This window comes from Triticum dicoccoides, chromosome 2A, assembly GCF_002162155.2.
Source record: "Triticum dicoccoides isolate Atlit2015 ecotype Zavitan chromosome 2A, WEW_v2.0, whole genome shotgun sequence".
NCBI lineage: Eukaryota > Viridiplantae > Streptophyta > Magnoliopsida > Poales > Poaceae > Triticum > Triticum dicoccoides.
In genome coordinates, this window is record NC_041382.1 from 716,071,174 (window position 1) to 716,083,513 (window position 12,340).

At 44.0% G+C, this 12,340-nt stretch overlaps 2 protein-coding genes across 3 annotated transcripts; both read left to right on the plus strand.

Moving 5' to 3' along the window:
• Window positions 1-534: 534 nt before the first annotated feature.
• On the plus strand, window positions 535-4,051 carry LOC119356537 (probable CDP-diacylglycerol--inositol 3-phosphatidyltransferase 2). Its single transcript, XM_037623505.1, has 11 exons — window positions 535-726; window positions 967-1,099; window positions 1,575-1,659; window positions 1,753-1,802; window positions 2,072-2,111; window positions 2,206-2,250; window positions 2,344-2,409; window positions 2,680-2,794; window positions 3,111-3,167; window positions 3,257-3,355; window positions 3,581-4,051. The coding sequence occupies exons 2-11, from the start codon at window positions 1,039-1,041 to the stop codon at window positions 3,632-3,634; spliced, it is 672 nt and encodes a 223-aa protein (XP_037479402.1). The 5' UTR covers window positions 535-726; window positions 967-1,038; the 3' UTR covers window positions 3,635-4,051.
• Window positions 4,052-4,612: 561 nt separating this feature from the next.
• On the plus strand, window positions 4,613-9,668 carry LOC119356538 (pollen-specific leucine-rich repeat extensin-like protein 2). 2 transcript variants are annotated; one of them, XM_037623506.1, is made up of 5 exons: window positions 4,613-5,676; window positions 7,104-7,851; window positions 7,929-8,085; window positions 8,305-8,367; window positions 9,256-9,668. In XM_037623506.1, the coding sequence occupies exons 1-5, from the start codon at window positions 4,758-4,760 to the stop codon at window positions 9,406-9,408; spliced, it is 2,040 nt and encodes a 679-aa protein (XP_037479403.1). In that variant the 5' UTR covers window positions 4,613-4,757; the 3' UTR covers window positions 9,409-9,668. The 2 variants fall into 2 exon arrangements, with proteins under 2 accessions (XP_037479403.1, XP_037479404.1); XM_037623507.1 differs by having other exon boundaries at window positions 7,932-8,085.
• The last annotated feature ends 2,672 nt before the right edge of the window (window positions 9,669-12,340 follow it).

Here is a 12,340-nt window from a genome sequence, read left to right on the forward strand (position 1 = left end):
GAACAATTATAAAAGTTTACTTCACCAAAATATACCTATTTTAATGTTGGAACCCAAACCACAAATATCATCAATCATTCAGACTTCATTAAGACATAAAAGTCTACAACAAAACACAAGGCTCAACACCACAGGCCCCACCGTCCAGCGAGACATCAAGGGAAAGAACGGACGAGAGAGCTCCACACGCCGGAGAACATTCGTGGCCACTTTATTCTGGTTCTAGCTGCACCCCAGCACACAAGTCAAGCGGTGCGATGCGATGGACCGAGAGTTGCAATTTGCACAAGCAAGGGATGGGATAACAGCATAACAGCATACTTTGAGATTTGAGATCTCGCCAAAGAGAATTATATTCCCTTAACAGAAAAAGAAAAAGAGAAAGCGGGGGTCAAAAAAGAACGAGCCGCCTGTCACGACCTTAGCCGCGTCCGTCCCCTCTCGAGTCCTCGCCCCCCTGCCTCGCCGCTTCCACCGTGCTCCTCCCACCGCCGCTCCCCAACCCCCGCCCCTCCCGCCGCGCCGCCCCCCTGCCGCTCCTCCCGCCGCTCCCCCCGCCGCGCCGTCTCCCTGCCGCTCCTCCCCACCCCGCCGTCCACCGTACCGCCCCAGCCGCGCGGCCCTTCCCCACCGACGGCATCGATTGTGCTACGACGGTGCTCCAGCGGCGGCGGCGACGACGTGGTCGGGCGCTGCTGGTGACCACGACGCCTTCGAGGCCCCGCGGTACGTTGCCCCTGCCCCGTGTTCGTAGCGAATCGAACAGTTAATTAGGAGCGAGCCCCGATCTGGATCGATCGAGACGAGACGAGGGTTACACGGTGGTGTGAACGAATTACGTAGGTAGCTATGGCCAGCAACGTCAACACGTAGCGGTACCGTTTTGTTGCCTGGAGATGACTTATTGCATTGCACGTGAGAGGGTATTGTTGGACAATTCTGTGAAATGATGCAATGATTTTGCAGGAATCTCGACAAGGATTCCCGTTTCAAGTAAGAAACTGCCAGTCTTCTAGCAGTCGGTACGTCTGACCTTCAATGGCGCAGCCTCCAGCTAAAAAGACGCTGTCGGTGTACCTGTACATCCCTAACATCATTGGTAAACCTCTGGATGATCGGCTGTTTACATATCAGTATATCATGGACTCATGGTGCTGTTGACCATATCCAGTGTGCAAATGCTATGTTAGAAGAATTATCATCACTATGCCGATTATATAACCCCACCAGTCCACATTTAACTTGCTGGATGATTCTATTATGGTCATTTGCAACTCGAGATACTGTCACCTTGCCACCACTGGATTGTTTGCCTCTCTAATCTAAGTTATTATACCTACAATAGATGTATCATCTTTTCCTGCACCAGCTTCACCATTTTGCACTAAGTAGCATCACACAGAAAAAATAGCAACCAAAAGGAAGCATGGAACAGATAATAGCAAAAAGTCGATAACATAAAAAAGCATGCCATGGAATATTCGGAAGAGTGCAATGTTTTCCCACATACAAATTGTTGCTGGCGTGTGGATTGGATGTGTATGTTTTAACATATGATTACTGTTATTCTGCAGGATATTTCAGGATCATCATAAACTTCATTGCATTTGCTGTGTGCTATACCAACAGAACACTCTTTGCTATCCTGTACTTCTTCAGGCAAGCGTCATAAATTTATCTAAAATCAGTTGTGTTAATGATCTTATCCAATTACTTTGTCTCTATGATTCTAACACTTTTGGAATATACCAGCTTCTTCTGTGATGGCTTGGATGGTTGGTTTGCGAGGAGGTTCAATCAAGGTAACAAGTCACATCCCTTTTATGTTCAAGCGTTGTAATGTAGTCTGTCCTTCTACAGCGAAGAGGGATTTGTGGCCTTTTCTGTATGTTGAAACTTTGCATTTATTCAGTGAACTTTGCAAAAGTAGATGGTAATTAATGATCACAAAAATATCTGCTTATGTCCTGTTTGAAAGAGATTTTTGTTCTTATTTAATTTCCCTGTATATATAACACAATAGGCAACTTTTTGAAACTATCTGACAACTTTATCCTTTTGCATGTATCAGCATCAACATTTGGAGCTGTGTTGGACATGGTAACAGATAGGTACTCTTTGAATAAATCATTTAATGATGTATACGCCAGGTGTAAATATTCTGCAGCACGAACTAGTTTCATTTCTCATATTGATCTACTTCAGGGTTAGCACTGCTTGTTTGTTGGCGCTTCTCTCACAGTTTTACAGGTATACAAAATTAGAGCTCAAAGCACTTCGATCTTAATTTACTTACATGCCACATTGTTCCTTGAAAGTGCTCTGTATACAATTTCTTTTCAGACCTGGCTTGGTTTTCATACTGTTACTTGGGTTGGACATCACAAGCCACTGGTTTCAAATGTACAGGTTAGTTTCTCTATCAATTTGTACAGCTCATGCCGGATTTCTCTTTTGTTCTCCTAGTAGGTACCTAATCCTGTATCTAAAGACACCAAAAGGAAGATAATGAATATAAACACCAACTATGCTAACTGTGCAAGTATTATGTGATGGTTTTATGGTGCATAGAATTTTTGCTCATTGTTCAAGAGCTTCATTTGCTATATTTCGTTTTCTGTCTCTAGTTCAATTATGCATCAATTGCTAACCATCTTATGATATAAATTTCTCTACTAGTTCTTTCCTATCAGGTAAGACTAGCCACAAGGATGTGAAGCACACAGGCAATGGGCTTTTGAAGTTATATTATGGATATCGGCCGTTCATGGCGTTCTGTTGTGTTGCTTCTGAGGTAAATGGTTGTTCACACTTGAAACAGCTTGAATGATGAACACAAATCAAGGAATACAACATGAGCGCATTTCGGGATGTTATTTGGTTGAGTGAGCTGAGTAACACATGGGGCGTAGCATGGATAGGTGTGGGTTTTAACAGCTTGATACATGACATATTTGTGTAACGCCACCCCAATGAACAAGCCCATCATGCATCTGCAGTTATGCCCATGGAACTGATTTAACAAACATTATATATCCATCGGAACGCCATATCTGCACATCGAGCACCAATTATTCCATCTTCTCACATGCAAATTTTTCAACTTACAGGTTCTGTACATTATCCTGTTTCTCTATGCTGACGCGAAGTCCACAAGCTTGCTTAATGTAAGATAACATAATGTCTATAGCTTTCTTCTCTAATCAAGCAATTAGCATGCATGTTGCTTAGCATCTGGCATTCCTGTATGCTACAGACGTGCAGAGGTATTCTGAAGGAAAGTCCCCTCGTTGTCTTCATGTTCATTTCAACTCTAATTGGGTGGGCACTCAAACAAGTGATCAATGTCATCCAGGTATTGAACAACAACTTTAGTGGAACTAACTATTATTTGCACATGATCATATATGCAGAGCTGTTTTTTTTTTTTGCAATTAGGCTAACACTCATGTGCTTGTGTTCTGCAATGGTCAAGTTTTAGGCATATGTATATCACTAGAACAATGTGTTACTCCACATAATTCTGACAGTAACAATGATATCCTTTGATGCGACATTCATGTACATTTCCTGTTTGCAGATGAAAACAGCTGCAGATGCTTGTGTGGCGTACGATTTGAAAAGAGGCAAGTGAGCAAAAAGGACCATGTTTTAGTTTTCATTTGCACGGGCATATTCAAGAAAAACATATCGTCAGGCGGGCTTGGTTGTAAGGCACATATGGCACATATGGTAGCTCCTTGATGTATCTTTTAACATGTCTCCGGTCCGAGGGTCGACATTCTGGGGGGAAAGCAGCATGTGGAAAGAAAAGGGAGAACTGCTTTTTTAACAAAAACACAGGGATCGACAAGCTCTGTATTGTGTATGTCTTTTCTACATGATGATTCGATCTTTCTTTGCGTAGCAGCCTCGTGCTTTGGTTACTAGTACTAGGCCAGAAATGATGATGGTGCCTCCCCTCCCGTTGTACCAGTGTACATGCCAACATTTACTTGGTTGTTTTCTTTGTGGTTTCAAATTTGCTTCATTCGCATAAGCTGCCTGGGAATTATTTTTCTTCATTCTGCATGTAAGTTTGGTTTGGAATTTTCTTTAGAAATCGTGTGTTTCAGACATGCCACAGTCCACTCAATGCATGCCTAGTTTCCATTTATTCACAGAAAGTATCATTTGCACCAGAAGGGAAACAAAGCCCTGCCCGTTCAACAGCTCACTGGCAATGGCCCAATGGTACTGTACACCTTCTGTGTGATGTTGTTCCGTTCAGGGGACGGTCCGGAACAACACAACAAATTTCACATGAATTTAGTCGATTGCACTCGGCGTCGAAGACATCAAACGGATCGCCGTCACATGAAAGGCGCATAGAGAAAATTAACGTCACATCAAAAGTGCAGCACCATATGGAAATAGACATCACAAGTCCACGTAGGTAGAAACGCACGGCGCACAACAAATTTCACACGAATTTTGGCCGATTTCCGCCAAACAGGTCGAGAGCAGCACGGAGATCCGTTCGAATTTCCACGGTTCCCTCCACTGAAATTTACGAAACAAAGCTCTCCCGCCACCGAGTGGCCCTCTTAATCGACCTCCCCGCCGCCAGATCTCCATCCTGCGGTCTCTCGCAGTCGCCCCCATCCTCCCCTGCTCTGAAACGCCAAATCCCACCTGGCCACCTCCCCTGCGTTCCCTCCATTCCCCCAAATCCCGATCCCCTAACCCTAGCCAGCTTCTCCTGCCGCGCCGTCGCCATGGATTTCACGGCCCCCTCCTTCTCCCTCGGCCTCGACCTCGACGACCCGACCCCCGCCGACGCCGACGACGGAGGCGACCCGCGCGAGGAGGCGCGAGGGTACGAGGCGCCCGACGCGCCGTCCTTCTCTCTGGGTCTCGATTTCGAGTGCTACGACGACGACGACGGCGACGAGCCCCGGATCCCTGCCGGGGGCCGCTCTGAGGGGGTCGCGCAACGGTACGAGGCGCCTGACGCCCCCTCGTTCTCGCTCGGCCTCGGCTTCGACGACGACGACGGGGGCGCCGGCGAGCCCCAGATCCCCGCTGGAGCCCGCCGGGAGGAGCGGCCGCGGCGTTACGAGGCGCCCGACGCGCCCTCGTTCTCCCTCGGATTGGACGACGACGACGACGGGGGGGGAGCCAGCGAACCCCACCACCTCCCCGCTGGAGGCCGCCGGAAGGAGCAGGCGCCGCGCTACGAGGCGCCCGACGCGCCCTCGTTCTCCCTCGGACTCGACGACGACGACGACTTTGCCGGCGGAACCCTTGACCCGGACCCCCTGCCTCCGCAACCGGAGACGAATCGACTGAAGAGGTTGCGGAGGGGTCCTGCGCCGGGTTACGAGGCGCCCGACGCGCCCTCGTTCTCACTCGGAATCGACGACGACGACAACTTCGTTGCCGGCGGAGCCCTTGACCCGGACCCCCTGCCTCCGCAGCCGGAGACGAATCGACTGAAGAGGTTGCGGAGAGGCCCTGCACCGCGTTCTATGGCGCCTCCTCCTCCTCCTCTTCCTCCTCCTCCTCCTCCTAGGGCAGCACCGCCCCTGGCTACGGAAGCATCTCCGGATTTCAGCCGGAAGGCGGCACCACTTGGGGATATTGGGAGCTACGAGGACGAAATTGAAGATTTCAGTGACGAGGAGCCACCACGAGGTGAGGGAAACGCTGGTCTCTATTTGTGGAATTTCTGTTCAACTCTCTTACTTAAGAGGTGTTTGTTACTAATCATGCAATTGTGATTAATTATCTCCACATGCCTGTGTAAATCAGTGAATCTATTGCTGGATATCTTCCATAGAAATATGCATAGTTGATTCCTTGTGTAGTCTACTAGTATGTGAAAAAATTGAATGAACAATGGAAATGCTGACTCTATTTGTTCAATTTTGTGGCAACGTAGTTCGTTTTTGTACACATAACCAGGTAGTGTAGCATCTAGATATTTAAACATACCTTCAGAAATCATGGGATCATTTTTGGTTATTTTTAGTATTAGTATTGAAAATTGATTCATTCTGGATCTGTATGGTGACAAAAACAGCTGAAATTTACCTAATCTGCCTTGCACACAGATTGATTTCACAATATCATCTGCTGTTTCCCTCCTAGACCAGACATTTTCAGCATAAGAAGAAAGAAACAGTTTCATATATTATGTCTGCTTGATGAACAATGATTAAAATCCATTCAATTGCAATTTTGATCCATGACAGCAAAGTGCCCCAACAAGCAACTGCTAGCCCAATATACATGCAAAGTTTGCTCCGGTACATAGTTATTTTCCACCATTTTTTTGCGCACGTCGGTAAACACAGTTTTGCTCAGTGCTGTTATTTAACACACTTCATTTGCTAGAGCAAACTGCCTCTACTAAAAAAATCTTTTCCTAGCCTAAGCATTTCAGAGAAATTATGTAAACAGCACAGTTTCTTGCCTATTGTGGCTTAGACCACACTTGAACTGACTGAATCGACCTGCTTCATTTCTCTGGTGATATTATCAGCATTCTGTTATTATGTGGATGAACCTTTAACTACTTTCTATGCGATGTAGCTGAAACTGAATCATCTGAGTATGTTGAACCTTAATAATATGCAGTGTTTTCATTTGGTGCTCACATGCCCTGTGCCAACTTTTTTCCTGAAACGTGGCTGCAAAAAGTTGAATTATTCATGCTGAAATGTTCTCATTTTTTTGGTTAAAAATGTGTTTTGTTTAGCTTGTAGCATTCTGAAATGAAATTATCAACAGCCACTGTGAGCAAATCCTGATATGAACGAAAAAAATTAAGTGTTTTCTCTCAACTGTTAGGTTAGGAAGAGATTTTAAATTGAGGTGCTGTGTTCCAGAAAATGAATTTGTTTTGTAGTGTACTGAGCAGATATGTGTTTTTGTGTTGTCAGTAAAGGGAGTAAATAGCGGTGTGCTCAAACAAATTTTATGTAGACATGATCCTTTTCCTTTAGCTCCCTGTTTTTAATCCATGCATTGACAACATCGGCAATAAAGTTGTTGTTATGTTTTTCCTTTGAGAACCTTTAGCACTTGTATTTAAGTCATCTTCTCTTATCTACTTGCAGGCATGACACCATCAGTTGGTAGTTGCAGGACTTCTAGCAATTCAAAATTCTCTCTTCTGAACCGCAGTGTACTGATGACTCAATCAACAAGCAAAGCCAAGACAACAAAATCTACACCAATGTCAAATTCTGTTGCTTCAAAACCCCTAGAAGAAAGCTGCACGAAGAAGCTACTTCCTAAGATAACAATAAGCCCACTGAGGAAAATTTATTTTGTTGATTCGGACACTGATTCAGATGATAACAGGAAACAAAGTAAACCAAAGAAGCCCATGAGTCCTATCAAGAAGAGACAGGAATCCGTGCACAAGTATATGCAGAAGAAGCCTGTATCGCAGCAAAACAGTAAATCTGAAGGGAGCACTGTTGTCCAGAAGAGTGAAGATATACTGAAGGACAGTTGGGCGACACCTGCTCTTGATGACTTCTGCAGCGAGTATTTCAAATCTGTCCAACACTCAACACCATCCCAGCAGACAAAAACCAACAGTTTTTCTGGCTCCAAGGTTTCACGACCATACAGCTCTGTTAGTGAAATTGGGGAACATTTCCAGCATGAAAGCACTTCAACCGGAGTTGTACTCGAAGAGAATCTGACGGACAACCATCCACCTGCCATGCATTATTTCTGTCACCGTGATCAGATGGTGCAGAACCTGGTCCGTGAAAGATTAAAGCACTTTGTTCCCATTGGGGCTGGCACTTCCGAGGGAAATGAGTACATTGTAGAAGAAAATCTGAACTACAGGTAAGACACATCATAATCCATGCTTTAATTTCTTGGTAGTGTCATTTGCTAATTGCTGTTCTTTTGCTTCTTTTTAGTAGGAGCCAGTTTGGCCAGAGTAGTGGTGCTAATGATCGGTGGGTGACTCCCAACAGTAGGACTTCTGTCCCAACAGATTTTGGCAAAAGAAGGGTACATGCTGGGGGAAGTCAGTCTGGCTCTGGCCATTGGTTCACTGGAGAGGATGGCAGGAAGGTAAGAATGTTTAATTTTCAGAGTTCCAGTTAATTTTCTGTAAGAGCTTGTTTGATTGCTACCCTGCGTGCTTCATGCTGGGCCTGGAGGCCCCCTGGAACCTGCCTGAGAGCTGTTAATGTCCTGAACAAGTTTTTGATAAAATGAAGGCCTTCTAGCCACTTCTGTTTTAGTGCTATGCATTCATCACTTGCTTCATTAATCTTATTATTGCTGCAGGTTTATGTCTCTAAAAATGGACAGGAGTTAACTGGCCGTGATGCCTATAAACAATACAGAAAGGTAAAATGCTTCTCTATTCTGAAAATTAACAAAGATACATCTACTTTCTCCTGGTTTATTCTGTGCTCATATATCCGTTTTGGGAAAAAAAATCTGTGCTCATATATGAAAACCATTTATCCGCCATTCTGCCTTATTATAGCCCTAGGTAATGAACTTCTTTGCAATCTTAATATGGTTACTGTAGGGATTGTTTATTCTATAGCTTCAGCATGGTAAGCTAGGAGAAGATAAATCAGTTGAGCTGCACCCCAGTGTGGCTGGGATGATTGTTTGGCTCCTGCGCTCTAAAACCTAAGCTGAAAATACTTATAATATTGAGGTTAATTTCTTCGTTAAATATTTTAGTACTTTCAGTTGAAGCTATCCAGATTCACTACATGTAATCTTGTCGGAGTAAGAAAAGTAGGGAGGATATTACCAGTTGGATGCTTACCGTAGATATGATCTCTACATGAGATTATTTAACACCTAAACATGTTGTCTGCCAGACTAGGTGAGATTTTCTCTGCTCCCTTGCTGAATGGGGAGAATTGATCTGGTTCTCCTTTCCAGGCAAGGATATGTGGGCGGTTATGAGCATTGAACAAACTTGCTTAGGAAAGCTTGTTTTCTTTGAAAAAGTATTGTTCTCTTTGCTAAGCAAGGCTAGAATTTAGCCTGTTTGAGATTCAAACAAACCACACATGTGTATATGTGATAGTGTGTGTTATTTGGGTTCCATGGAAATGTTTAAGAAAAACATTGGTCAATCAATCCTAGAATCTTTCCTGGAAGTGATAAAACCAGTGTTTTTTAGAGTAGCGTGATGCCAACGGGTCAATGGAAATAACCTTATTCCCTTCACTGCATTATTGGTACTGCTATCTGACTAAATGTTCCCTGCAGGAAAGCGGCAAGGGATTTCGCAACTTCAAGAAGAAGAAAAGTACAGTCAAGAAGGAAGGTTCTGCTAGAGCCAAACGGGGTTCTTCTACGGCAAACAAGGCCAGTTCCAGTTCCACAGCAAAGCGAAGCTCAGGAGCCAAAAGGAAGCGATGAGGTGAAGAGGTCGGTTGGTGGCCCAGTTTTTTTTCCCCCACAATAGAGAAGAGGTCACTGTAATTAGTTGCTTTGCCCTGTGCATTTCATCTCTCAGAGATACAAAAGATTATGCTACGGTCGCCTGTTCTCCTCTGTCAATATGAACACACTACAACCTTTGGTCGAAACCCTTTGTTATTAAGGTGATCCGAACCACTCAACTGTGTAAACTGCTGTTGTTAAGGGACGAAAGGACGGGCGTGTTTGCTCTTTATGGAGGTGATGGATAGGACATTATGGGTCTTAATGCATGTTTTGTGATAATTTGTATTCCTTTATACTCTGCAGTATGTAAGTTTGAGTTAATATCAGTAGTTCAACGCAGCTGAACTCAGCATGGAAAATGATGGAAGTATGATAGACTCGAGGAACCGTTTTCGTTTGACATTGGAATATTTTATTGCAACTTTGAAAACGTTTGACTGATCTGCCATTGACCACACAAATAATTGTAAATCTAACAAACATCAACCACCACTAAAATTTTAAAATATTACTCCCTCTGTAAACAAATATAATAAGATCAATAAAGTACCTTCACATGGAGAAACACTGAAGCCGTCATCGGCCTTGACAAAAGTACCTCCACCATTTCTCCAGCATTCTTCACCAATATTTTGAACAGCTGTAAACTGTTGCAACATATTTCCCATTGCATTGAATAATAAAATCCTTTTGTTTTTAGTCCCGCTGTTTTGATAGCCTGAGATGCCTGCTCAATGAAAAATCATCCATGCCTTCATACAACGACCTGGGAACTTTCCCCCAAGCTGATACCGTGGAAGCTAATAATTAATGCTAAAAACCGTGATGGTCGGCCGATTGCCGGTTCTTTTGAAGTCATCACCACTTTAGCATACGTTAGACGGTAAGAAAGGAGTATAATCCAAACCGTGCAAAAGCATCCCGATGACAGGAATTCAGTGATTTCAGTTTTCAAAGGACCGGAATTTCCATTTGAATTTGATTGAGATCTAACTAATATTTTGCTTTATAAACTAATTTGATCATTTGCGTACTACTGCGATTGCTGAAACAACAAAGGTTGTAGAGGGCAATGCTTCTCAACACAGCAATCCCACAAACAAAACGGGATCATTTGCTTGGGGTCCTATAAAAAAGGTCATTAAGAGATAAATGGGCTCTAAAGGCCAGAACGAAAACCTTGTATTTATTTTAGAGTTCAATGGCTGCCCAAAGCTGGTGCAACTCGTCACTTACCCCTGTCTCCATGCCCTCGGCCACCATCTCACCAAGGTGAATGCTTTCGTAGCCATCATATCCATTGAAGTATTGTGCCGAGTCTTCCATTATGAGAAGACACCGAGAAATACTTTGCACACGCGTTGATGGAGAATGTGGATGAGGAAACAACGACAAAGGTAATGTGCGCTCCCGGTAGGCCAGGCAGTGTTGCTAAGGCCCTCAGGCACGTAGACTGGTCGAAGGCAGCATGGTATCTTCTCAAGCCTTCGCACACCGAAGTCTCCTGTTTCCATTTCATATTGATTGTTCCTTTCCCGATGTCTCCTACTCTTAAGCTATAACCTGATCCCTTTTTTTGGTGTTGTTTTGCATTACTTTTGCTAACAATTGATGACGAGGGTGTCGAGCCTCAGTGACTGGAGAATGGAGGCAGCACACTTGATCGGTGGTCGTAATGAATTGTTTTCCCTTGCATTTTTCTATTGGTAGCTTGAAATAGAAAAAGGATGGTGAAATGACTCGTGATGCATATAGTGGATGCACCCGATCACTAGTGGTATATATAATTAGTTGGTTCTGCAAGGTGCGGTTGCTGAAACCATTTATCGTTTATCAATGTCACACTCACACACACACACAGAACTACCCCAAACACGAGTGCCATTACGTTGCGAGCCTGTGCCGATTCATTCCTCACATGTCATGTTCTTACAAACACAGGTTATGAAATGAAAGAGAAGACAACTACCAATATAACAAAGCTCACAGAAAAAAGAACACTCAACTAGAAATGCCCGGCCATTCGCTTCGCTGCAAAAACAGTGAAACGCTATGCATACTCCATCGGCTAGATTACGAGCCATCTAAGTCAAATGTCCATATTGTCCAACAACATAAAGGCCCCACACTGCCGCGCACACACACACACACACCGACAGTCGCAGCACACTAGTTCTACTGAAAAAGAAGCCATGGTTGGCAAGAGGAAGGAGATCGATAGAGGCGAAAAAGTCGAAGCGGCCAGCATTGCCGCACTATGCATTTTCCTCGTCTGATGTTGTCCTGGCAGCAGCAGGTGGCCGCCATGTCCAAGTTATATGGCCGCCATGGCTATGCCTGATCCACGATAGTGTGTTAATTTGACTTCAATTTGGCCTATCCTTGCATGGATGATCCAAACATATTGTGTATATTTATTTGCGAGGAGTGAGAAATCTCATTTTAATATATTTAAAGAATAAATCAAAATCCAAATGCTTGCCAACTCATTGAAGCTGGAGGAGGGCAAGGGGACAAAGTAGCATAAGATGATTGTGAGTTTCTTTCTTTCTTTTTGCGACTGAAGAACATGTTAAAGTTGTTGGCCTGGAGCTCACTTGATCCAGGATGGAAAATCACAGAAACATCACAGATAACTTTTTGTTGACCAAAAAGGTAACTGTGTAGCCATTAATTTGACTGAATCTAAAATTCAGATGCTATTTTATTACTTCAAACTCGTGTCTCCAGAGTTTCAGAACACAGATCAGTATGACTGATGAAAAAAAACACTACTTAAATTCAGGGAATGTTTCTGCATATAACCAAATAGAAACGCAACTCTGCATCAGATCAGTATCCCCCTACTCATTTTGACCTCAGCGCGCTGCGTGGTATAGACAGAAATTTTGGTGCCCATTCAGCA

Coding starts and splice junctions, on each gene's coding strand:
- LOC119356538 (XM_037623506.1), top strand. CDS start 4,758: ATGGATTTCACGGCCCCCTCCTTCTCCCTCGGCCTCGACCTCGACGAC. Junction 7,852..7,928: donor GAAGAAAATCTGAACTACAG/GTAAGACACATC, acceptor GCTTCTTTTTAG/TAGGAGCCAGTTTGGCCAGA. Junction 8,368..9,255: donor CCTATAAACAATACAGAAAG/GTAAAATGCTTC, acceptor TGTTCCCTGCAG/GAAAGCGGCAAGGGATTTCG.
- LOC119356537 (XM_037623505.1), top strand. CDS start 1,039: ATGGCGCAGCCTCCAGCTAAAAAGACGCTGTCGGTGTACCTGTACATC. Junction 1,660..1,752: donor GCTATCCTGTACTTCTTCAG/GCAAGCGTCATA, acceptor GGAATATACCAG/CTTCTTCTGTGATGGCTTGG. Junction 2,251..2,343: donor CTTCTCTCACAGTTTTACAG/GTATACAAAATT, acceptor ATTTCTTTTCAG/ACCTGGCTTGGTTTTCATAC.